The sequence below is a fragment of the Apis cerana genome, linkage group LG2 (assembly GCF_029169275.1).
Source record: "Apis cerana isolate GH-2021 linkage group LG2, AcerK_1.0, whole genome shotgun sequence".
NCBI lineage: Eukaryota > Metazoa > Arthropoda > Insecta > Hymenoptera > Apidae > Apis > Apis cerana.
This window is the reverse complement of record NC_083853.1, coordinates 10,264,820-10,292,679: the sequence shown is the minus strand read 5'-3', so window position 1 is coordinate 10,292,679 and position 27,860 is coordinate 10,264,820. Positions and strand designations below refer to the sequence as shown.

Here is a 27,860-nt window from a genome sequence, read left to right as displayed (position 1 = left end):
TACACTACGAGTGGGAGAACTTGTAAGATACTCAAGGATCACGTTTTTTGATGATTATTCTATTGGAAGATGCAGAACTCGATGGAATTTTGGGAATCGAAGATTTTCAAGAAATTGGATAGCTTCACTTGCAGGAATTTTCTGTGGCAATCACGGTGCATGGGACTTTACACTAGGAGTGGGAGAACTTGTAAGATACTCAAGGATCACGTTTTTTGATGATTATTCTATTGGCACCGAAGATGCAGAACTCGATGGAATTTTGGGAATCGAAGATTTTCAAAGATAAAGTTCGTGATTTCGCTTGCTGTGTCACGAAATTTGATCATACGTTTACATTACGAGTGGAAAAAGAATCACGTATTTTTTGACGATATTCCATCGAATTGGCGATTTGAATTTGCAGAATTGAATAAAGTTTATGATTAATTACAAGAGCGAGATTGAGTTCTTCGCTTCCCGTGTCACCGATAATCACGATGCACGAAACTTGGCAACGCAATCGTTTCCATTAAGACTCGATGCAATTACGCTCGCTTCCTTGACGGAAGTATCGTAACCGAAAGAAACAACTCAACTGTTTCATACACGAGCGTAAACTAAACACGAAACGGTACATTTCTCGAGTGCAACAAACAACGAAGGCCTCTGTTGCGAGAGGTTTAACCTCTTTTCTTCTCGAACAAATTTATTATTCTGTCCGACTCGAGCGAGAAGGATTAATTAAAAGAATGGGCGGTCGATTACGATTTAAAGCCGAAGTAATTACTGCCTCTCTTCGTTTGGAACGTGATGGACAGGTGATGCACGCAGCGAGGGAAACGCATCGGATCGGAGGTGAAATTATCGCGGCCGTGTTTACCTGCAACATGGGAATCGCCTTGACCTGTTCCTCCAGCTCCCTCATCCGTTCCAACGACACAGCCATTTGCTCTCTGATGTTCTGGAAATACACGCGCGTTATTACAGCGGTAATACAGTTTCATTCAGGGTTGACAAGTTCCAGTTCGATTTTGCGTACTTGTTGCACCTACCTGTAGCGCGCCAGTGCTGAGATTCGAGTTTCCGCTTCCGACACTCGCGTTGTCACAAAAATCACCAGCCGCGTGTTCGGTCTGGCCGTTGTTTTGCACCGGTGTTGCCGTGTTCGTTCCATCTAAACAATTTTTTTTATTTTTCAATCTCTCTTTTCTTTTTAACCTCCTACTTTTATTAACTTAATTTGGAAAAATTGTGCAACGGACGGATAATCTTTACGAATGTAAATTATTTCGTAATATTGATTACAATAATTGAGATTTTAGAAATTTTTTAGAACGTTTAATTTTAAAGCTTGATACGAATGAAAGAAATAACTTCGAGTCAAATATACAATTGTGGAGATACGTGATAAAATTTAATAGAAATTGAACTTTTATATTTCCGTTATATACGGAGCATGAATATTCTGCATATTCAAAGAAACTATTACGCGTAACGAGATAAATTGTTATTTAATGGAAATGGAGCGAAGTATAAAGTGAATCTTGCTATGCGATGAAAAGGGATAATTTTCAAATAAAGAATTTTCTAATACAGAATTACAATTTAACAACGAAATGAACGAACGTATCATGGTAATTTAAATATTTTCTCTCCCGCTATTTTCCATCCATCCACACGCGGACACACGCAAATATATATGTATATACACGCGCAAATTTATCGTTTGATCAAATTAACGGGGAGCAAAGCAATATATTTCATTCGTTAATGAACGAATCGATATTCCACGATATAAATTAAGATAGAAATATTTCGAGCGTAACGACTTCCACACTCGCGAAAATTTGTTATTGCAACGAATATTTTTATCGGGTTGGCGATAATAATAATAACAATATTCATCCTCCAACTACTCGAAATTGCCATTGGATCGATACGGAGCTATGTTCTTTTTTTTTTATCGAAACTGGACGATGAATGGGACAAAAATGTTAAGATTAAGATCAGGGTAAATATTTTGACACGGTAATGGAATCGATCGAGATAAACACCAAACGAATTCGACACTTGAGAAGAGAGTGGATGATTTGTCAAGGATAGAAAGGGTAGAAATATTTAATACTTTTAGCTTAATTAAATGTTACGCAGGATTAATTAAACGTAACGTAACACGGATGAATTACGTTGATGTATTAATCGTGGAAAGCACGAGTTTTTGCATTACAGTTTTTCAAACGTTATTTATTCTTGTACCCGATTCTCCATTTTTTTTTTCTTTTCTCTTTGATGGAACAATATAGCTACACTTTAATAGATTTTCATCAATGATCGATCAACGAAAGCATTGGAGCGATACGTTCGATGAACGAATAAAGGTCTTCTCTCGCAGTCCTTCTCGAACTCGAGGTCGTAAAAAAGTTAGAAAAGGTGATCGGGATCATTGCGGTCGTACATAATTGATATGCAAGGTCATTCGACGTGGTTATTGAGGTCGTGTCGTTGACACTTAAGGTCGTGTTCTTGGTATATATTGAAAGATTATTTAAGTATCATCGAAAAAGCGATATAATGTAAAAAAAAAAAAAAAATTATTGGATATTTATACACGTGGAATAACCTCGTATTCCACTCCGCAAAATCGAACGTAACGATGCTTGATCTTTCGTTTATGCGACGAAAGATATTTTACATTTCAACATTCCGAGAACATCCTCGCTTTCCAACCGATCCAAAACTATTCTTGCGTCTAATATATAAAATTGAATTAACGCGTTAACGCGCACTTCGCAATATGTCAACCGATCATATTGTAAGCTGTATATCACGAGCATTGACGGATTTACGACATTTTCGTTATTTTTGAGAAAATTTATTTTTTACCCTTTTTACCATCGATAGGTAATGGACGGCCGGTTTAGAGTCATTCTCGTGGCTCAACGCCGAATATCGTGCCGTAAATCTTTGGGCCTGGGCGAAAGAATCCTTCGATTTGGGCACAATATCCGCCAACTTTCACCCTCGAGAAAGTTGGGAGATTCAACTTACTCCATTCGAACCCAATATTTTTTTTTCCCTTTGCTAGGAAAAATGAGGAAATGCAAGGATGGACGGAAGACTTTAAAAAATGCATTTCTCTTTTTTTTGAGAAACAATCATTCGAAAAACGAAGGAGTAAATCGTTCGAACAACATTCTTCGATAATATCGAGAAAATATCGATAAAAGATTCTTTTCTCATCATCATTGACAATTATTAGTTATTTATAAAACTGGTACACGCATTATTTACAATTAGCAAACTTTTATTTTTTGAAAAAAAATTTCACGTGTACAGCGAAGTTCAAAAGAATACCGACACGACTTCTCGCGCTCAATTCTCGCCCAGAACAATACCCTTTTCCGCGCGAAAGGAGCGCGAGTTGCGTAAGATATTCGTGTTCACCTGCGCCGTTGTTCGTTCGATTTTTCCTTTTTTTAATCGATCGTTGCGCAAGAAAACGGATCGAGGCAACAAAGGACCAGACGTTTGACCATATCGTGACGCACGTGCCTATTCAAAACGCCTAATGCCAAAGGATTGCGCGCGTCCATCCGTAAGGCATTTAAATCGCGAAAATCATTTATACATTATTTAAAGGAAGAAGGAAGTTGGATTCTAATTTCGAGACACTTCGTAACCCACAAAATTCTTTTCTAGAGTTTTTGCTAATTAACAAGCGTCAAAGAGGATATCTCGATTGAATTGATTCGAAGTTGTTCAATTTCGAGGCGAAAGGAATAAGATTCTAATTTACGTAAATTTTGAGAATAATTTGAGAATAGAATAGTAATAAAAATGGAAAAGACCGGTGAAAAATCGGATTCGAGACATGTTGCGACGAAAAAATAAGATGTGCGACTCGTTTCCCCCTTTTAACGCGTTTAAAATACGCTTAGAGATTTGCCTCGGTTTCTCCTCTGAAACTGCTGTTGCAAGTCAGTGCTGTTTTAGGATCTCGAACGACGTGTTTAAAATTACTTTGGCCACGGTACAATTGGAACGAATTTTGGATCGTATAATGGACACACAGTTTATTAAATTTATCGGTTTGTGCGGATCGGTTAAGAAATGCAAGCTTAACCATCGAGACTCTTCAGGAATCTGGGACTACCTCGTTGACCTTTTTCAGGATACGGAATTACGGAGTATCGAGGCTCGCTCACTTTATTTGCGATTGTTTCGTACTCGAGCATAATACAGTTTAAGGCTACAAGTTCATCGGAAAATGAAAGTATCGAGATATTATCGAGAATTTATTCTTCTCACTTCCTTTTTCAGAGAGGAAAGAGATAAATAAAACGAATCTCTCGAATCGAATTCGATCGAAATGAAAATCGCAAACCTTTGCCCCTTGTTGAATCCATGATCTTCTTCCCACGTTTCTTTTTCTTTATCCCATTCCAACCGTTTTAAAGATGGAAAACCAAAATCTCTTTTTTATAATTTTGTACAATTTTTCTCTGCCGACGAAAAATTTCACCATTTGTAAACTTTTCTTCGAATAATTCGAGGATGGAGCAAAAAGATCGGTGGTAAGAACCTCGATAGATCCGAATTTCCGAATCAATTGAAATCGCGTGAAATATTTAAATGAGCAGAGCTTCCCTTCCTGACTCGATCTCTTTCGAACGCGACAGAATCCATCGAGCATGGACGACGACGAGAACTTTAGAAATCGCGGAGACACGCGATCTACGCGTCCATGAAAAATTTGCCCGCGAAGTCGGCCGCGTTAAGCCATCATCCACGAGGCGAACATCCTTAAAAGGGTTGGACACGATACTCACGCGAGACTTGTCGTGACAACGCGAACGATGCACGAACGTCATGTAAATAATGGCGCGTAATCGTTACGTCCCTCTTTATATGGAGTGAGCTGGTTTCTCGGCCGCGTTCAACATGTGGATTAGAAACAACGAGCGTTGCATTCCACGGAAAAAACGAAACGAAGAGTCGTCGGTCGTGAAAGTCGAGTCAAAAGGCTCAGCTTCTGCTCCTCGATCCTCTCTTCTCCCCCTATCTTTCTTCTTTCACCTGTACGATCGCAAGCGATTAATTAAACCTTCCTTCCTCCTTTGCCTGTATCTCTTTCAACATCGATTATCCAGTATTTTGAGATATGGTTAATTAAGAAAGGAAGACGATCGAATCGAAAAATTTTAAATAAACGACGATGATCGAAATACGATTGGAAGAGGATTGGAGAAATTTATGCAAAGAGGGGAAAGAAAAGAGGAAGGAGAGTGTATCATCTGGATACACTCGAACTAATCTTCGTGCATTCCGATATAATCTGATCCAAATGGTGAAATACTCTTAATTAAACGATTTCTTCCACTTTCCACTATTCGATCGCTTCGTTTCTTCCTTTCTTCCTCCCCCTCCTCTCTCAGAACAAGAGAAAAAAAGGAATTTCTGTCGAGGTGATCGAAACACGAGGAAGCACGAGGATTCGTTATCGCGATGATAATGAATTCTCGGTTTACTCTGACCTTCGGATACAGTATCTTTTAATTACTGTTCATTCGATGTTTCTCTCTCTCTGCTATGTACGAAAGTAATGCATGTCGTACGAGGCACGAAGCCCGAGTTCTAGGTAGGAACGAGCAAATACGATACACGCGAACCGGGGGCGATAATTTATGTAAAAACACGACCCGTGGAAGAAAATCGTGACGTAAGAATTTGTTATCGTCCCGGCTTAGATACAGCGCAGAAAAACAGTTAGCGTCAGAATCGGGGATTTGGAGAGAGGCTTTCAACGATTATTATTATTATTATTATTCTTATTATTATTATAATATCAACTCGAAATTTTTCCATCTGTCGATCGTATAACGGGGACGAAGAGAAGAAAATGACGTGGCTTACGATATTTCCTCTTCGCTTTCATCTTGCAGAACGGTATCCTCTTCATGATAAAATTCTTCACCCCCATCTCGCTCGATTTGATTCACTCACTTTCGAACCGATGCACGAGAATCGATCAATCACTTATTCACATGTATCCAGTGCGTGTGAAACTTTAATTTATCATCTTGCTCTTCGAAAGTTCTTCCATTTTTTCTTCCTTCTTTCCTAAGCACTCGATATCACCCGATTCCGTTCGAAAATGCATTTGCACAATACGAGGATGCGAAAAGGAGGATGGTAGGTTTAGAAATCCTTCGTGTTCTCGTTAAATTTCGTTCGTTCGATCAGGTATCGATCGCAGGGGCGCCGCGAGGAATCCGAAAATTGGAAAATCGGAGCAGCGACCGATCGCCGCCGATCTGGATGCCGATCGATCGCGTGCCGTTTCGACGCCGATTTTTCGTGCATTCGTGCCACGATCTGTTTTGCCGCGGCCACTGTTTGCGTTTGACTGTGAACTCTGGGCTATAGCCAACCAGGACTCCGACTACTCGTCCAAGAGGTGAATGGAGAGGGGAAATGTGCCTCTTCTCCTGCTGTTCTTTGCCCGCCGTCACGGTGTGTAAACCGACGCGGTTGTGTGTGTATGCGTGTGTGCGTGCGTGTGCATGCCGTCGTCGATTTCTTAATCCACTCGTCGTGGAAAAATCACATCTTCGCCCTTCGCTCACATTTCGCTCGACTTTGATCCGCTCGCTTTTTCGATACGTGCCACCGTTCTTAGATTCGCGGAAGTGAAGAGATCTCTCGAAGAGAATTCTCGATAACCGGCGACCTTGACGCAGAGATATCAGAGAAGATCGCTTCGTCGATCAATCCGCATCCGGTTAATCCAGAAAAACAGATTATTTTCTTTAAACAGATTATTCGAATATTATCCATGCTTCGAATATTCTTTCGCATGGAGAGAATTTTACTCGTAAATTTCGTCGTTTCTCTCGAGGTGTACGTAAAGTTTTGTTAACTTGTCGATTCAATCGCGGAAATGTTTGCGAGGAGAGCGAGAAGCCCCTCTCCCTCGCGTCTTCCTCTTCCCGAGGAACAAAAATAACAAACTCGAGGTGGCTCGAGCAATCTAGTTCAACCGTGTTAAACGACATCGTATAAACAAACACGGTGGCGCAATCGTTCGATCAAAAGAGTACGAGTACGAGTTTACGCGTGGAATAAAAATTTTCGTTGCACGACCTACGCGTGCTTTAAAAGCGTGTTTATCCTCACTTTGCCGTTTAATTTCCATTATTTTCGTCGCTCCTTCTCTCTCTCTCTCTCTCTTTCTCTCTTTTTTTTCAATTTCAGAGGCCACCCTCTCGGAGAACAGTTGCGACAGTTGCGCGCACGTTTAGAACAGGTGCACGCCGCCATATGCGACCACCTTGCTCGCGACAAGGTTGCAGCACCAGAATGGCTGCTTTGACGATCAACTCGCGTCATCGTAACTTTCCAAATCGAGTTAAATAGAGTGGCTCGCCGCGGAGAGCGGCTCGAGAATGTCCATCTTATTTCCATCTCGTCGGATACTTCTTCGATATCGAATACGTCGTATATTTTTAAGATCCAATCCCTCCACGAATCCGTGTCGCATATTCGGCTAGTTATTTTTGCACGAGTCGAAAGTGTCGTATTCTTTTTCTTTTTTGAGAGCGATGGGGATTCATCGAGTGGAAAATTTAAGGTTCGAGCGTATAATTTAATTAATATTCGAAAACGTTAGAAACAAAGAAATGGATTGAAAGAAGAGTTAAAGGGAAGTTAAATAGGATGTTGTTCCAGTGTAAAACTTCGATTACAATCTCTGGAGGAACGCGCGCGCATGCAATCTTCGCTGTACGTGTCACGCAAAAGCGAAATTACGAGGATCACGGAATCTTTTGGTTTTTCTCTACTTTCTACTTCCAACTATTTTAATAATATTGTTAACGCTTTAATTTAATGCCCGGTTAATATCGAATGAAATCGATTTCCAATTGTTCAATATAAATTTGAAACTCGGGTCGAAGAATTTTCGAAACGAGTTTTACAGATGAGCTGTCTCTGAAACGAATTATATATTATTTGAAGAGTTTCACAGAGGTAATCGAGCTCCTAATGAAGCGTGTTAGTCCGATTTGACGCACTTTCGCGAAAAGTTCGGATGCTTTGAAGAATCCTGTTACCCGGCGACGAAGAGAAAGTCGTGTTTCGTTAGATTTATGAGCGTGTTATTCGTCTCGATTAAATTGTGCTACGTAAAAGAATGATAGAGGAATTTTTAATTGACTCTTTTCGAAATTATTGTGACGTATATAGAAAAGAATTCTTAAATGCTCGAAACTTCCAATCAAGCTGGGAATAAATTAAATATATATGAACACCGTACGTTCATCGTTCACAAAGAGAACGAAATATGGCGGGAAATAATTCAATTTTTCCACCCTGGGAAGAATCGAGTAGAAATTAATCTGGACGTTGAATCGCAGAAACTTAACCCCACGCTGATCAATAAAACGCTATGAAAGAAACCAGTTCCAATAACATCACCCTTAACGAAATCTATTTAATCTCAAACAAAGATAACATGAACATCTAATATTAAATTCAAACCATTAATTATTTCTAAACAGTTAAACACCGATAAAATTTCGCTTCCGATTTCACAAAATTTTATACAAACTATACATAAAACGTTTCCAATTTCATCAACGCTAATTATTCACCTTCTAAAAAAAATAATCATAAATTTCATTAAACAATCATCTCTCGATTCATTTTCGACCTTCCAAAAAGAGTTTACTTGCGCATAACGCATTCACGCGGGAAGGAAGAAATGAAAAGAACGAGATGGACAAAAAAGAAATGGAAGAGTTGGCAATTTTTGATCGAAAAGATCGATTTCGTTCGTGGAATTCGATTTGCATCCGGCCGGTCGTCACGAAAATCGGGGCGAACGATTGTTTCGGGTCGTAGGGCACGCACCGTGGCACGCACCGGGGTGCAACAACGCACAGGTGCCGTTGAAGAGACGGTGCAACCGACGCGACGCCACCGGAAGCAGGTGGTTCCAGCCACGCACCGCCGACTTCCCGCTCACGCGTTCCGAGCGCGCAGACTCTTTCGACTCGAGGAACGAGCTTGCAGGCCTATCTTTAAACCGCGATTTACAACCGGCTCCGCGATCAACGGCCGCGTCAACGATTCGCGATTTATTCACCGCGGAAACTGTATCGAGCAACCGTCGCGATTACTTAACGCCGGGACTCCGCTCCGTTTATTACGCGCAACGTGCATTAGATAATGGAGCGTCGGGGGAATTCTGACGACCGATCGCTTTCAAAGACTTTTCTCGGATTTTATTTCTATTTTATGGGATTTCTCGTTTTCTCTTAATATTATTGGAACAAAAAATTGGGAAAGTAATATTTTATTTTAACTTGGCTAATTGTTTTATAAGTGTTTTTGAAGAAGTTTATGTAAGGAACAATTAGTTAATTTAAGATAACATAGATAATAAATAAAATAAAGTGGGACGAATTCTGACGATCGATCGAAGATTTTTCTGGCTATTTTATGGGATTTCTCAGTTTCTCTTGATATTATTGAAACAAAAAATTGGGAAAGTAATATTTTATTTTAATTTGGCTAATTGTTTTTGAAGAAGTTGATGTAAGGAACAATTAGTTAATTTGCGATAACATAGAAAATAGATAAAATAAAGTGGGACGAACTCTGACGATCGATCGAAGATTTTTCTGTCTATTTTATGGGATTTCTCATTTTCTCTTAATATTATTGAAACAAAAAATTGGGAAAGTAATATTTTATTTTAATTTGGCTAATTGTTTTTGAAGAAGTTGATGTAAGGAACAATTAGTTAATTTGCGATAACATGGATAATAAATAAAATAAAGTGGGACGAATTCTGATGATCGATCGCTTTGAAGACAGTTTGAATATTTTGAAGACTATCCATCCAGGAATCTTTTAATAATAGAGACAAAAAATCGAGATTGTAATATTTTATTTTACAATACATCTATTTTAAACGATATCTTTAATGTGTTATAACGTTTCATACTAAAAGAAGTTAATCGTATTTTTTTGATTAGTCCAAGTTTTGCCGAGTTTGAGAAAAATATAAAAAAGAATTAGCTCGCGATAAGACAGATTAGATAATAAAGTCGATGGGACAATAAATTGTGGTGATCGATCGCATTGAGGACACTTTGAATATTTTTCTGGCTGTTCTATAAAATTTCTCACTGCTAGAATCTTTCAATCAAAAAAAGTCGAGACAGTAAATTTATTCTACTCGAAGAATTTTAAAGAAAACTTTCAAAAGATATACTGAATTTAATCGTATTTTTATTTATCCAAGTTTTCCCGAATTTGAGGAAAATACGAGGAAGAATTAGCTGGCAATTAGCAGCTTTCGATAACTAATGGACTCGTCAACAAACTTATCTTAAATACGCATTCTCTTAAACAAATTCCTCGTCGAACCAACAAACTATGCGTCACCTTATCCTACTCTCCTCGCTTCTCATCGTTAAATTCCGCACTTTGCCTGGTGATTTATCAACGAGTGGAATCAAGGAGAGGAAAACTCGCGGCGAGTTTCGAGAGGAATTCTATTGTCGAGGAGGGCGATAAGACAGGAAACGGGAGCGAGAGGGATCGGGTCGCGAAACGTGAGAATCTTCCTGTGGACGAGCGTGCAACCGCGTCTCCATCGAGTTCGTGAGAAACGAAGCGATCCTCGTTTCGTTTCGTCAAACCGAGCCGTGGACAAAAATTCGATTCGCTTTGTTTCAGCGAAAGTGAAAACCGTGCGAAACCGAATCGTTCGCGGGGGGCCAACGAACCGGGACAGGTTATCCTTGATGGTGGTCCCTTTTTTTCGATGAGTTTTTATAAGAGATAAGATGTAATCCTCGATAACACTGTCCTCGTTTCAAAGCGTTTCGCAATTTAGATCATATATTTTATGAATTATATTCCTCTTTCTGCATTAACTCCTTGCTTCACGAGTTCTTTTGGTTAAATGATTGTTAATTATCGTAACGACTGAAATTCTTTGTATAACTAGTATAGAAATGTTCATATACAATGCTCAGAGAGTCAAATTAAAGTTAAAATGATATTTTATTAAAAGGAGGGATTTATCTTAATTACGTTAATTAAGTCATTCGCGAGATAAATTTCTAAATTGCAAAGAAATGTAGTGGGAAGAAAGTGAAAAGAATCTCGAATTGAGATATTTCTTTGTTCGCGGCTGTTATAAAGAAAAAGTAGTTCGTACCGCGGACAACACGTTCGTCGGGGGAAAACGAATTATTCGATTAGCAATTGTGACGAAGAAAGTTGATCCTCGATTCGAGATTATATTCGTTCTCGTTCGTAAACGAAAGAGAAGCATCCGTTACATCATTTGAAACCCAATGAAAATCCGGAAACAAAACGAATCCTCGACACATAACGAAGTATGCGGGAAACGCGATTCGTATGCAACCGCACACGAGAAATTACAAAGAGAAATTTTCATATCCCTCGCATGCATTCCACGTCGACTGTAATTACACGATCCGTTGTTGCGTTCTACGTATGCGGTTTCAAATCCGCCACTTGCTCGATACACATTTGGTATTCGTAGAAAATCGTTGCTGCATATGAATATAATACGCGATTTCAAGATTTCCTGCCTTTTCTTTCCCTTCGTTTCGTTTCGTTTCGCTCCTCCTTTTTTCTTTTTTCCTAAAAATACGAATTTCGCGTCAAAGGATTACAACGGAGAGAAACTCATTAGAGACATTTGTTTAACAGGTGTACGAAGGCGTTTCAGTGGAATAGCGAGTCAAAAGTGAAGGAAGCATTTCTCTTTACGGTATTATTGTGTAGCAGGTCATTGGGCCATAGAGAATCGAAAGATGGCCGAGCGGATTTAGCGCGAGGAAATCAAATATGCGTGAAATTATCGGATCTCTTTCTCTCTCTCTCTCTTTCTTCTTTTTCTTCAAATTCTTTCACCGTTGGAATTATATATCTCGATCGATCGCGATCGTGAAATATTTCTCTTTCGTATATCGAGGGATGATGGTCCGTTGCACGATATAGCAGACGATCGTAAAGAGAGTCTTAATGCTCGGTCTACTTTTTACAATCGCCTCCGATTGCACCAGTAAAATGCAAGAACGGTGTTGAGGTATTGCGTAAAAAGAAATCTATGCTTTCCAAAATTTATTGGCCTTTCCTTAAGGATCGATAAATCTGAACAAAAGAACAATAAATAAAATTTGTTTCATTCCGTTCTACCGTTTCAATTTTTTTTCTTAAAAAAATCCTTCAAAAAGTGAGATAAGTGAGCGTTAATATTTTTTTCCAAGACTCATCTCCAAAAAATCTTTAAAGAGAGAAGGAAATATGTCTTACCGCTCTCCGTGCGTTCCTGCTTATCGTTGTAAGTTTTGCTCGGTCTGGTGGATCGTTTCAGGGTCGCCTCGAAGTCGCCCACGACGTCGCTGAGATCGAGGACCGGTGATTCTTGCGTGTATCCTCGCCTATCGTGGCTCGTCAAAGAAGACGACGTCGCGCCATTTGCGGTCCCAGCTTCCTGCGGTATTTTCGCCAGTTCGGCCTCTATTCCAACGAGGGCTGGACTCACCTACAACGATTAAAAACGAAATTTACGACACCTTCGTCCATAACTGTCCGTCTCTCGACGCCGTTTATTATACGCTGTCTCTCTTTCTCAAGCTTGGACATTCCGTCGTTTCATCCGAGAGAAGTATGGAGAATAGATAAAAATTTCGTTCCAATTATCGTCGATTGAAACGATTGAAAATCGCGAGGCGATCGAGATCAGGCGAGGATTCTCCTCGGTGGTGGAGTTTAATTATGGAATGAAACGGATCAATTTACCAGACCGAGAAGAACCTCCATCGACTGGCATTGCCTTCGACGTTCCCTCTTCTTGCGCCTCTCGATGCTGGACCTGTCCCCGGCACTTCCCGCTGCAACCGCCTCGCAGTATCGCACGAAGTCCAGATCGATGTGGTACCCGTAAGGGCAGCAAAGGCACTTCGAGCCTGTTGAACCGGAAACGTAGGCCTGCGTCCCCACTGATGGACCAAGAGAAGAGAAAAGTATAATTATCTCGATCGCTTAAACGTCTTCAACTTTATTTAAAAAGAAAGAAAAGAAGAAGAAGAAGAAGAAGAAGAAGTAGTATCTAACGCTCGATGCTATAAATCACGATTTATGGCATCGAGATCAAAACAGTTAGATAAATTGGAGAACCCAGACGCGATCCAAACGGCAATTATTTCAATTCTTCCAGCGAGCAATCAGAGCATCAAGTCATAAACCGCTCTTCCACCAATGATTTTAATTAAACCCATAAACCAGCACCCCAATTACGCCCGGAAGAAAAATACGTTTCTTATCGAATCATCTTTTTAAAAAGAATCCATCAAGACTTGCGCATCCATTTTGAACCAAATTTAATTTCAAAATATTCTATCTTTGGTGGATGGAATTCGATCTTCTCATCGAACTAAAAGAACGCACCAAGATCCATTTTTACCAAATTTAAACTAAATTTAATCCTCCAAATCTATCTTTGATGGATAGAATCGATTCTCAATAAGTGATTTTTTAAAAAGAATCTGCCAAGATCCATTTTTACCAAATTTAAATTAAATTTAATCCAAATATTGATGGATAGAATCGATCTTCTCATCGAGTCTCTTCTCATCTTTTAAAGAAATAATGCATCGGGGCAATTCGAAACGAAAAAATATAATTCTCAGATTCATCCAGAAAAGAGAGTTGTAGAGTTTCTTCGATCGATCGAATCAGAAAGGATCTATCTTTGGATGGAATCGATCGTGGTTCATCGCGAGAGTTGATTGTTGCGAGGGTAACGACCGATGCGAAGCGTAAACCGAAATATGTTGTAACCATTGGCGGCCATCCAGAGGCACGGTAATAATAATCTGGCAAAGTTCGTTAGCCGAGAACAGCGCGGGGATCCCATTTGCGTGTCATACTGGCCCTATCGCGATGTGGCAATGACTTAATGAACTACTATTATCGAAACTGGCTTATCGATCACGTTCTTCTCTTTCAATTTTCTCTGCTTCGATTTTTCTGACAATTTTTCCTTTCTTTTTTTTTCTTTTTAGATAATTATCCAATATTAGATCGACGCGAATAAGAAATCTTTGTTCAAAGGAAATCTCCAACTGTTTAATCGAGCCATTTGTTTGTTTTTTCTCAAGGTTCAAGGTTCCGTGATTCGAAGATTTTATTGCGCCTATTTATATACGACGCGATAGTAAAAAGTAACGGGTCGTCGTTTTATCTCTGATTAATCGCAATACAGATAGACGATCATAAATTTCTTTCCATCGTGCGATTTTCAAAATAAACACCAAGTGTTTTTTTCAGATAAATTATTTGGATCGTGATTATCATTATTATCATTATTATTATTATTAAAATTATTGCATTGTTTATTACCGTTTCCATTGAAAACGCGGGCCGAGGGTACGACGGTCAAAGCCATTTTTCCACCAACTCTTTTCGATGTTATCCGCTTCACCACTGTTCCTCACAGTCCCCTGGCATCCTCACCATTCTGAAATCAAAAAGAAACTTTCGTTAAATTCATCCCAAAATCGATCGATCATCCCCCTGCAACAACTCGACATCGACAAAATCACGATGAAAAGTGATAATTTCAGGAGCGATTTGAGCAGTCGATGGGGAAAACACTGGAGAAAAATTATTATTTGCTTTTATTGTTTAAACGATCGGTCTGTCTTATTGCAAAGCATCCAGATTTATCACGAAGAGGCGTTATACCATTGTTCCCAGGAACGAAGATTCTCGGTAATTTCATTAACGCGGCTGTTGTTGGTAAATGGCTCCACCCATTATCTATCGGCAGAATCGCGTCAAAATCCCCCTCCCTTCCAACCACCTTCGACCCTATTTCCTCTTCTTTCTCCGACCAGCGAAAAATCTCTCAGTTTCGCTCGTTTCTAATAAACCGGCAAGGAATCCAAGGGTTGGTGTGCGCGCAGAATCAATTAGTTTCGAGGAATTCTTCTTGGCTATAATTGACTAGAAGAGGGAGAAGGGGAAGGAAAAAAAGAAAAGGAGAGGAAAGAAAGAGCAATAAAAGGAAAGCAAAGAGATGAACCGAGATGAGCTTAACCCCGCTAAAACATTCGTTCTATCCTAGATCTTCAGCAAGTTTTTCTTAAACTTCGAAGAGGAAACTTTTCATTCAACTTTTCGCGTTGCTCGATAACTTGTATCGAGGATATATATACGTTGCAATACGCCAACTCTAAGACCAACTTCCATCGAAAGAAATATCGCAGAATATTTTGAATATTAGGAGGAAACGATTCTAAGAGGAATTTTTCGAATAACACGAGAACGATATAAAGTGTACAACTACAACAGACTCCCGTGTAACGTGACTTGTATACGCAATACACGCATAGTTGCTTATTTTTCATCGACAAAAAACACTTTAGAAAATAAAGAATTAATCGTTAAATAATTAAAAAGTTACTTTCTATAAGCAATAACTACGAGATTTCGCACGAAATAATAAACACAAATCTTGCAAGTTTTGCCGATAATTTTTTCGTTCGTTGATAAATAAAGATATACGCGTATTTTTAATTCGTATTCGCCTGTCCACCGATAAGTAAAGTGAAAGGGGATGGAGAGGACCGAGGAGGATCCATCTAACCGCGTTGGTGGCCGAGAAGAGGTTCAAGCGTAATTTCCACGGTGTCCCCTCGCGTGGCTAATTCCGTATCCCGGATTTCTGCTCTGACGGCAACACGTCCTCCACGTCGACTCCGTGAACTTTAATTGTTCGAGCCTATCGTCCAGCCTCGGCCGGATATTTTTACTATCGTTTCCGGTAGAAGATTCTCGGACGATGATTTGCCCTCTCGCCAATTCATCTGGTGACTGAGCAACGATCATGATTTCGTCCGTATATTTAGCCATTTTCCACGATAACGCGTCCATTGCAGGGAGAATAATTCAGATCCGCTAATTCTTTGTATTCATCCTTTTGTATTCATCATCCGGAGAGGGACGATTTTAAGCTGGATTCGTTGGTATATTTTCCAAGTTTTATAAGTTTCGTGAATTGTAATTCGTTCAAAGATACAGAAATTATCGATGAGCCCCAATAATAACAAGATATTGATAATTAAAAAAATTTAAATTACGATCGTGTATAACGAATTGGAAATGGGTAGATCACCGTTAAGGGGATTTCGAAATTCTCCGGGCCCTTTTTAATCCTTGGCCTGGAAACTTTGCGCCGGTTGTACGTGATACATTTACCAAGCCACCGTTCCCAAGAAACAATTAGGATTCAAGCAGCGATCGGTTCGAGGTCGTAGAGGACCGGGCGGAATAGAGGATCTTAGAACACGTAACGACGCATTTCCTCCTTTCCTCGCCAGCCTCGTTAATTTTTAATGAGGCGTCACGTCCTCCACGCACAAGAAAATTCGATCCTCGCGATAAGAGGACGAAACCGAACGCTATCAAATATATATTTATTCCAATTACGTTTTCGTTCACGAGACGGAGTTTTTCCAATTTTCTCCAGAGGAATCCCGTAACGGACCCTCCCAGACGAGTATTCCTTCCACGAGCTAGGGTTAGTTACTTGTTCGAACAAGAAATGGAAACTTGCGGCTCGTTGGTGCAACGAGACGCGTTTTATCGAATGATTCGTTGATATTTAAGCGGATAGAAGAGAATTGAATTTAAGAAGAATTCGTGTGCTACGATAATTGGCTCGTGATTGAAAAATAAATTATGAAATAAAGTAAAGGAGAAACGTTGCGAGGAGGATTTATCTTTGTTTTTGAGAGGGGAGGGGAAGAAAGTTGATTAATTACTCGAAAGATATAAAGCGAGTAACGAGACGGTTGCATAAAATTACTCGATGTAACACTCGTGGAAATATATGACAATTTGAATTTTTTTCAAAAGCTCGTTCAGCGTGTTTACCTGTTGCGGATGACTGCGTTATCGTTAGGTTTTAAAAAAACGGTGGCAATCGTTATCTCGATAGACGTGACAACTTGTTTGTAAGCGGATAATATCTAAATGAAAATGGCCTGTGAATATTTACCACGTATAGGGTATACCTCGCGTCGAATTTCGGGCCCCGGATGGATGGAAAACGAAACTCTTTCACCCGAACCCTTTGAAAGTGGCGAGCATTGAAATTCAAACAACGGATGGGACGTGCGCGTGCAACCGATTCCTCGACGACTGATCGCTTTTGCCGTGTACTGCCGCCTTTATCTATTCTATTATCGATAATTTTTAAACGATAAAGCTTTCTACTTACGTTATACCCATTTCGTTAATTAATCAATGAATTCGATTAACGTTGATCATCGACGATGACTGGGCGAAAATTTGAGAGTTGAGCACTCGAATAAATTTTTTCTCTGAAAATTTTTCCAACTAAAAAAAGAAGAATATATTATTACATAAAGACAACGTTTAATTTATTCATGCACATTTTTTTCATTAACTCTTCGCGTGATGACAGTTAAATGAAATGACGCGTTATATTAAACAGTTCGTGATACGATGATACTGCTCGCTCGCGTCGTATTCGTGTTTCAAAAAAGATAAGAGGCGATACGAGGGGAAATAAATTAATTGGATTTTTAAACGTCCAACGAGAGTTTTTTTTTAGAAAAACTTCAAACGATCGAGCAAGTAACGCAATTGATACGATTAAATTCCATTAGACATTAGAACAAACGTAATAACCTTGCTCTACGATGAATTCTCGTCGACACGAGCCCCGAATCCGATCGTATATCTTCGATATTCCCTCCCAAACGTCGCGAAACGTGCTCAAACGCTGCGAAAGAGGACAAGAAACTCGGCTGATCCTCGCGTTAAACTTTCGAGGCATCGACTTTCCAATCGTGCAAGAGGGTACTCACTCGACATTTCGTGTTGCCGAAATGAAATTGCGAAGGGACGCAGCAGGCGACTCACGTGTATTTGCGCGCAGGAAAACCCAGAGGACCGTCGAATGGAAAGCGAGCTCGGCCTCAATTTCAGGAAACAGGAAGCAAAAGTCATCCTCCTCCGCGAAATTGCCAGCGTGCGAAGTTAACGGAGATTGGGAGGAGGTCCGCGAATGTGAAATTGGCTCTGCCTGCCTATTCTCGAATGGATCGATACGCCGGTTTAACCGATAAACCGACCAGCTGATAGCATTGAGAGAGAGCGCGTGCACGGTGTCACTTTCACGCGTGATGTTTCTCTTCGATCGGTTTTCGAACCGTAGTTTAGGGATACTTTCGTTACTGGTGAGTCGATCGTAAATGATTTGCTCTCGATCTCTTTGAATTTTAATAACGATAAGTTGAAAGAAAAGTTGAAAATTTAATCGCGACAAAGGTATGGAAGGAAGGAAAAAAGTAAATTAAAAGAAAAAGAAAATCATTATTTTGAAGGTTCTATTCGAAATCGTGTCAACCATGGTAAAGAAAATATTATTGGTATACGTGTAATTAATGAAAATGACGGTACGATTTGTACGTTATGTAAATTATACGTTTATCAACGTTTCGCACGAGCATCTAAATGATAGTTCTTTTTTCAGATGGATGTATTAGATGCGAGTAAAAAACTGTTTGCAGATAATTTATACACCAATGATCGCTGAAGTATTATTGCGCGTTTTCATGGCTAAGGTAAAATCAGGCAGGCACTATACTATAAACTTAATAAAACGGTGTATTTGAATATTGATGCTTGTGCATGGATGAGCAATTTATTTTTACTGATTAATAAACATATACACATTTGTTGTTATTGCTTTTCCATATTTTTCTAGAAGCCAGGTAATTTATTTTAAATTAAAAAGCTTTCCTTTCAATTTCTCATAAAAGCTCTCGTAAAAAAACCCGACGTAAATCCGCTATAAAGAAAATTTCTCTCTTTCTCTGTTTCTTTTGAAATCAGCGGTATGTCTGAATAAATATCAAGCCAATATCATAGGAAAATTTTTTTTTTGGAATGATTTTTTCGTGCTTCGAAAATAGAATTCTTTCGAAGGAAAATATATAAAATTTCTTATAGCGTAAAAAAACGAAAAAGAATAAATAAAGATATCTCGACTGATATCGTGTGACCTATAAAGCTCTGTTATCCATAAGATCAATTTGTTGCTTGACAAATACATTACCAACAACAATTTATCGTTCAAAATATTTCAAAACAACTTACTTTAACTCAAACCGTTATAATCATTTATGATTCAATGATATTGCAAATTAAAGAGAGCAACGTCAAACACTACGATCTACACAATATCACTCATAAATCATGTATTTTGAGTACTATTTCAACGTTAATTATTTTGTTTTCTACGATAGATTATAAAAGAATTTATTGCTCGTATTTTGTGCATCGAGAAATATTAATTTATGCAACATTTATGGATGAAATTATTTCAAAATAACTTCAACTCAAACCGTTATAATCATTTATGATTCAATGATATCAATTGCAAATTAAAGAGAACAACATCAAACACTGCGATCTACACAATATTATTGAATCACGTATTTCGAGTACTATTCCATGCAGAGTCCAACGTTAATTAACTTATTTTCAACGAGAGATTATAAAAGAATTTGTTGCTTGTATTCTATGCATCACACGAGAAATATTATTTTATGGTATGCAACATTTATAGATGAAATTATTTCAAAATAACTTCAACTCAAACCGTTATAATCATCTACGATTCAATGATATCAATTTCAAATTAAAGAGAGCAAACACTGCACAATATTACTGAATCATATATTTTGAGTACTATTCCAACGTTAATTATTTTGTTTTCTACGATAGATTATAAAAGAATTTATTGCTTGTATTTTGTGCATCGTACGACAAGATTATTTTATGGCATACAACATTTATGGACAAACCGTTAAAGTCATCTACGATTCAATGATATCAATTGCAAATTAAAGAGAGCAACGCGTCAAACACCGCGATGCGCATCCACGCAATATTACTGAACCATGGATTTTGAGTACTATTCCACGCAGAGTCGATGCAGTTGTTAATTAACATGTTTCCTTAACAAGTTCAACGATAGATTATAAAAGAAAATTGGAGGAAAATTTTATCGCGGCAAAGGAAAAGAATCGTTTGCCAGTGCGTGAAGAACGAGTATTCTTCACGCATCAGATAAGAGATTCCGCGGGTGTTGTGTACGTATACATTGCAAACAACCTTCGGCATTGTACTCTTTGTCCGCTTCACTCGCGATATACTTCCAGCCGTACAATGGTCTGTAAACAATAGAGAAGAAATCGCATGACAAACGCGATTATGAAGTTCCTTTTGCCGCCGCCGGCAACAAAGCCGTCGATGCTTTTCCACCAACCTCCTCATTGTCCGCTCAATTTGCTCGCCATTTTATTTACGACTCGGAACGCGGGGAATCACCGCGTAGGTGGCGCTCTTCGTCCCTTCTCTCCTCGAAACAAAAAAATGGCTGTTCGTATAATTCAATCGGAAACGAAGAGAAGAATTCGACGCGGAAAATTTGCAATCAATCTCGATCACCACACGTTTACACATCGCGGTGAATACCTATATACATATTTCTTTCATCCTAAAGGAAACGCAATTTACATATCCTCCAAGTTCGTTACTTCTTGAAATTGATAAATAAACCCGCTTTCGTAATTCATCACGGAGCTCGATATTTCAAGCGAAGAGGGTAGGTATGAAATTACGAGTTTAGAAAATATACATAATCCTAGGGAAGGGAAATTAAGCTTGGAGGATGATTAAAGATCCTGTTACCACACCGGGGGAGCAAATTCGCCGATTCTCGGTGGTGAATCGTTCGGTTAAAAATCGTAGCCTAGTAATTGCGCGGTGTGTATAATTAAAACGTAATGCGCGAGAAAGAATTAACGGGACGCGAGAGCAATTAATTTCCTGTTTTCCCACCGTTTAATCCTAACTTCGTCCATTTTTCCCTTTCTCTCGCTTCCTTTTTCTCCTCTTTCCTCCGTCTCCCCCCGAAGGGAATAACGTTAACCCCGCGTGTTGCGCGGTCAGATAGTAACGAGCACGGAGCGCGGAGCGTATATAAATAGGAGTAAGAGTGGAGCGCGTGCAAGAGATAAAAAGTCATGCACGAGTCAAAGCGGCCGCCGTGGATGATGGGGAGGTTGCCTCCTGATGGAGATTAAACACCCTCCGCCGGAATGGACGTCTTGAACGTCTTGAAGGAAGCACTTAAACTTCCGTAGACGCGTGTAAATCATACGCTTAACCGCACCGTTGATCTCCTCTCTGTTTCCTTTCGAGATCCTTTTTCTCGTGAAACCGTGTATGGACGCGTACACGAGTCCATTCATCAGTCGAGAGAGAGAAAGAGAGACTTCATCGCAAATTGAAGACCACCAGGAGAGGAGAGCGCACGATGATCGAGTCGTATCTCATTTTCTCGAGGTATATTTATCAATTTTCCCATCTTTTCGTGATATAAATATATTTGTGTTTTTATCCGCTTATCTTAAATCATATTGTTCGTCATAATATCAGCGTACGTGTTACGTCCCAAGGTTTTTCTCTTAATATTTTGAAAAAGATGTTATATCTTTAAATTGTTTTTTAATTGTCGAAGTAATCCTGTTTAGCTGCCAAACGAAAAATCAATAAAAATTATCTCTTTCACGGGAACACTTTGTACGTTTTAAAAATAGAATTCCAGAATTCTTGGAAGCGTAGGTTCCACACACCCCTTGTTTGTTGAGCAAACACAGAGAAACGACAGCAAAGTTTAACGGAGAGAGGAGACGGAAGAAGTTGGCCGTAAAGAAGGGACGGTACAAAGTTCGAGATCCGCGAATCCGCGTTAAATTTTATTATAAACGGGTTCGTGTAGCGCCGCCACTTCACTTTTTAACTCTCGAATAACTCGACCCGCGAGAGAAAACCCGTCAAGATTTCTTCCCTCCCTTTTTTGGGGAGCGTTTACAACAACAGGGATTTCTCGTCCGATTCTTGGATTCGTGTACAGCGATAAACACGACTCGTCCACGCTACTCGTACTCGTGGTGGCCCATTAAACACTTTTCTCAATGAACGCGCGACGAAAATATCGCGCACCGACCGGATGACGACCGCGGCCATCCGTGTATTTTTGTCATTTTCTTAACCCTGCCCTCCTGCGTAAAAACAGGAAATACTTTTTGCCCGTTGACAGAAAACACGAACGAGTAGGCCAAGGAACGTATAATTTGAAAGACTCGTTTCTTTTCCCTTCACGCGCGCGACATTTTCTGGAAAGGAAAATATTTTTTATCGACATTGATTCACTAACGATGATGACACGATAAAAAGTGGCGATGGAAAATACGATGAGAAAAAAACACGAACGAATTAAACGAATTAAGGGATACAGCAATTTGAAAGGCTGTTTTCACGCGCGCGACATTGTCGTCGGTTGATTAATTTCTGTAAAGGAAAATATTTTTTATCGATATCGATCCGTTGATTAATAATATCCTCGGAAAAAAGGAACCGAGAAAACTAATTTGAAAAAGTCGTATTTATTAACTGATAATAATATTCGTTAATAAAACTGACAAGTTATAACTTCACGTTAAGTACAATAATAACAATGTTAGAAAAGGAATAAGAAGAGACAAACTCTGGTACTAATTCAAAAGAATCATTTTCTATATTATTAGCGAAATAAAATAATATCTCGTACGAATTTTTCACATACGATTCCACCAACTAATAATATCTTATTAATTTAAATCGACAAGTGAGAATTTTGCGTTGAATATGTTAATTTAGGCGATTTACATTTTATAAAATTGCCGTGCAATTTGTATCTCGTTATCGACAACTCGTTGCTTATTATGTCAACTGGCAATTTGTAAAATTTCACTATTAGATATTATTAAATATTCTGAACACGTTGCCAGCTTTGGATGGATATTGAATAGCACGCTTAGCCCGGTGTCACGCACCGAATGACTCAAGTTTCCCAATTACCTCCTACTTAGTTTCGACAGTTTACAAATATCGAGGGAGTTGAAACGGGGGAGTGAAATTTGCCGGCAAAACAAATGGAAAATAAACCGGTTAATCTTGCTCGAGCAAGATCGTTGCTGCGCCAGGCCGTGCAGCTTCGATGAATGGAGCATACCCAAACAGGGATACATAAGGATGATAAAGATTCTATTGCACCAAGTTTCAGTTTTGAAACTATTCCTAGGAGTTTCGACTTCGGTTAATGGAGATTCCACAGCCGAGACTACGGCTTTTCTCTCGTGGTTCGTCGGAGAATATATCGAATCGACTACTTTTTATTTTTCTCGCGAAACGGAATAAAAAATTTTTATTGACAGCGAAACGAAAGTCCTCCTCTAAAATATTTATATTTATATTGGACGTGGCAGCAACGTTTAATTAAAATACAACACAGCTGGGCCAATGTACACAGTGTACACAATGAACCGTGCACGGATTCAAGGATTTCTCGACACGCCGATACGCGTGATTTAGTTAAGCGTGAAATTGATCTCTCTATTTCTCGCTTAGCTCGGTAAGTAATAGGATATAAATAGGAGTTGGACTCGCGAATGCGGAGTCTCTCTATCGATGAGGAATTGAGCGATCGATTCTGATTGATCTTCGTAATAAAAAATCATCGAGGCCGATAAATGGTCGAGATCGCGATGAAGAATGCTGCTGTACATATATTTAAATTTGGCGGAACAAAAAAAGAACGTGTTTTGAAACGTCGTCTTTCGAAATCTTCGTGAGCGTTCTTTTGAAGTGTAATATATGGTCGACGACTAGTTTTCTCTTTTATGTTTCGCGAAAACTGCACTTTCTTCCCCCTTAAAAAAAAAAAACTTCTCTTCAACTTTCCCCCATTATTCGCGCCCATTACACTCGCCCATCTTTTTCACATTTTAACGATTACGAGTCCATTTGCAATACGTCAGATTTTGATTAGCTTTTGATCGACGGACGATTTAGATTATCTCATCGCCACTCTTCTCCGCCGATGACTCAATCGACTGTCATTTTCGCCATTTTTCCCGCGCAACAGCAGATCTGATAGACAAGAAAACAAATTTAAACACGCATCGCTTTATTTTCGCGCCGGAAGAAATTAGATTGACTTCACAGTCTATCGACCGTGGTTAATTATAGGTAACGGCGGCCGGCCATATTTTTAACCGAAAACATTCCTGATGGGCATCGCAATATCAACCTTGATCAAACTTAGACAAAACTAATCGATTACAATTCTGATCCATCGTACCATTTCCAAAGAACCATTTTCGAAGCGTGCATAAACTCCCGAAATCGAAATATAAAATTAGCAAACGACGAAGGTCTTCGAAGAGCACTCGGCCGAGAGAATTCGAAATTACCGCCGCTTGTTCGGGTAATTTCGAAGTTTTAACGAGGAAACATCGGTGGTGGAAAAAGGTGAGGAGGTGCATTGCATACGCACCGAGACAGACGAGAGTTATAAGTTATGAAAAACGACGAGATGCAATTACCGGTACGGTTTGCCGAGCAAAAACAACAAAGCCGCGAATACAATTGCGCTCGGGATCGAATGTCGTTTCCTAGCTGCTATTCGCAGAGAGCGCGGTGGAGAAGAAGAAATCGAATGTACGAACGGTCGAGAAGAATCGGCCAGACCTCTCCTCTTTTGCATAGATATCGTCGAATGAACGACTTCCGGCCTGCTAATTCCTACCCGCGCCTACGATCTTTGCCCGCAACTCGATGAGAAAAATCGTGGAAAAATGATCGATCGAAAGAGTTGCAAAAATGATGTAGTAAAGTAATTCGTAATTAATGAGACGTATCTTCGAGAGACGGCTAATTATATTAACGAAATAACGGTAACTGATAATTAGGTTATTTATTCGTGGTAATAAATCATTTTTCAGTTGTTTGTTACCGCGCTGTAATTGGATATCCTAATTAATTAGACGTGGTGGTTATAATCGTATATTTAGGTTACAATGGTAAATTGAGCGGAATAATATTCAATGATAATTGAACGTGGAAAGTGGGAAAAATATACATTAAATTTCGAACGAAATAATTTTCAATTTTAGTTTCCAAGTGTTCTGTGGATGAATAAGCGCGCGATTGGAGATAATTCCATCTCGAGGAGACAGTCATTGAATCGTGGCAAGCTTCTAATTTATCACCTATCGTATATTCATCGCGAAACAGCTCGTTAGAACGAAAACGAGGCGGGCAATAATCTCAACTCGATCGGTGCAACTTTCATTTTCCAATTTGTCGAGGCCGAAATTTTAAATGACTCGAAAGGAGGAGATATTGGTTATAGATTACAAAGCCGTCTTCGAGCATTCTTACTGCGTTCCACCAGCGAGCATTGCCCACCAGCTCCATCTTCGGCCTCGATGCAACTCGTGCAAAATCGATGTAATCGATCGAGAATTTTTGCATAATCGTCCCATATAAATTCAATTAACATCTCACGATCGAATGGATGGCGAACGAAGGAACGATAGAAGGACGCGCGGAACATTCTCTTCCTAGATGAAACGTCGAGGAAATCGATCCTCGAGAGATCCTTGTATTCCCCTTCGAACGGATCGAGTAGTTGATTAAATACTTTTGCTCGAGAAATAGAAACGCGCATTAATCCCGCGTCAACCGTAGTCATTTTCATTCTTCGAGGAATTAAATCCGGCATCCTACGAGAGAGAGATCGAGAGAGCTATTCTTAGTTGGAGTTGGAGTTATTCCACCATATTTTACTTCATCGTTCATAACAAATTATATTTCCCTTTCACGATATTGTTAACGTAGAAAATCAATTTCCACGTTATTATTCAAGTTTTTATTACATTTGAAGAAGCGGAATTACTCGTCGGTTTCTTTTTCTTTTTTTTTTTTTTACATATAGAAAATTGTAATAAAAATTTACAATTCATCTTTAAAAAAAAAAAAGGATTCGCATGGTACATGATAATTCAATCATTTAATACAATCATTACATCGTTTCACATTAGCATCGTGATTGGCTTATTATCACACTGGTTTTCCACTTATGTATTTTACATTTACATTTTTCTCGGTATATTTATATAAATATACTGTTCGACTGAACGTTCTCGTTTGCATATATACGGGACACGAGTCGACGAATTGGCACACTTTTGTTACGATGTGTGCCAATTTCTCGCCGATAAACGACTTAACGAAACCGAATCCAGCTTGCTTGTCAAATAATTCGACAGGAATCCGACATTTTCGAAAGAGTTGGCACATCCTTGAGGAAAGGATGCCAAGCGTGTGTGCGCGTGTGGAAATGGAAGAGGAACGTACGAAACGTCCTCTGCAAATATCGAGAGAAGCCGATACATAAATAAGCCGATCGTGATATAAAACGAAAAAAGAAAAATGATAATATCCCTCGAATCGAGTATTCGTTTATTAAGATATAAATCCTTTTTTGCTCGACACAATATTTCATCCCACGTCCCAATCTCTATCCAGAGTCAAGGATCGGTCAAGGATTGAAATCTATCTAACCTAGAAAATCTATCCACCATACGAAAAGTGAAACAGATTCGAACCGACTATCTCGACGTATGTAACAATATACATAAATCAAATACCTCGTTATGCTAATGACCGTTCAATAACGATCAATAACGCGATTGAAGAGAGGCACGACGCAAGGCATTGCTCGCAACATCGAGGACAATTCGTAATTTCTCCTCTTTTCGAGCGAGCGACCGTTTCGAGCGTGAATTAATTATACCCGCTAGACTTCCTCTCTTTATTTTCTCCTTTATCGCGGCTCGTTTCACCCGTGTCACGCGTGTGTGAGTGCTCCTTTATTGGGCCTGTAACACCAGGGCCTGATGCAACCGACAGCCTTCACGAAGGCGTAAGCCGCGTGGGCGTACGCGCGGCGATGACGACGACGACGGCGACGACGACGACGACGCCGCGCCGTGCGTTTTCTCCGATCGCGTGCACGAGAGTGTGGGTGATCGAATGTAAGGGGTGCCTTGGAAACCCACTTTCTCCATTATTTTGCCGTCTACATTTATTTATATTTCGCGCGTAACGACGAATACATCCGTATTCCGCTCGGTCCTCCAAGACAGCGGAACCGGAAGGAGGGAGAGATCCGCTCGTTTAATCGCTTCGAGGCAACGTAAATTTTCGCGCTGTCGATACCAGCACTCGGTTCTCAGCTGCTTCTACCGCCACGCGATCGATAGAATCCTCCTCCTCCTCCTCCTCCGTGGAGGAGAGGAGTAATCTGGACCGGAAGTTGGAAGCTCGAGGACGAAGAGAGGTTTGACTCCTTCGAGGTTTTGCTCTTTCTCTCTCTCTTCGATACGATCGCGGATGTTCCAGGATTGAACGAACGCTCAACGACGATTTAAAAGCCTGAGCGAAAGTCGAGAGTTTTGTTTTCAACGATAATTAACTTTCCCTTTCTTTCCTTTTTTTTTCTTTTTATCACACGCACTTTTTTACAACGAACGATGCGTCGTTCTGTTCCTCGCGAGGAAACATCGAGGGAATGGCTAATCCTGGAAGGGTTTTACTTGGTTCCACCCGGTACGTTCGACGGAGCATAAGAGAGCTCACGTGGGCTTACCTCTATCAGCCTTTCTCGTTCGCCCATGCACATTACGCACACGCGTGCGCGACATGAATAACGCACGACCCGGTTCATACAAGCAGCAAGTATTCCTTTAAGAGAGCTTTAAAGACCGGCAACCGGGGACATTTCGCGCGAACAACGCTCTCCTCCTCCATATACGCCGCTCGGCCGTTTGTAGATT

General features: G+C 39.7%; 1 protein-coding gene across 5 annotated transcripts in view; it reads right to left on the bottom strand.

Moving 5' to 3' along the window:
* LOC107996808 (KN motif and ankyrin repeat domain-containing protein 2) overlaps window positions 1–27,860 on the bottom strand; it is a 46,250-nt gene that overhangs the window by 6,067 nt on the left and 12,323 nt on the right. The window contains exons 1-7 of one of the 5 annotated variants that reach the window (XM_017055051.3): window positions 17,986–18,121; window positions 17,318–17,436; window positions 14,434–14,551; window positions 12,832–13,031; window positions 12,343–12,574; window positions 1,035–1,156; window positions 863–943 (exon numbers count right to left, since the gene is read on the bottom strand). In XM_017055051.3, the coding sequence (XP_016910540.2) occupies window positions 863–943; window positions 1,035–1,156; window positions 12,343–12,574; window positions 12,832–13,031; window positions 14,434–14,479 (681 nt within the window). In that variant the 5' untranslated portion in view covers window positions 14,480–14,551; window positions 17,318–17,436; window positions 17,986–18,121. Of the gene's footprint in view, window positions 1–862; window positions 944–1,034; window positions 1,157–5,895; window positions 11,668–12,342; window positions 12,575–12,831; window positions 13,032–14,433; window positions 14,552–17,095; window positions 17,252–17,317; window positions 17,437–17,985; window positions 18,122–27,860 lie in introns of those variants that run through there. The other 4 variants (XM_017055050.3, XM_028666271.2, XM_017055049.3 and 1 more) reach the window with 4 other exon arrangements.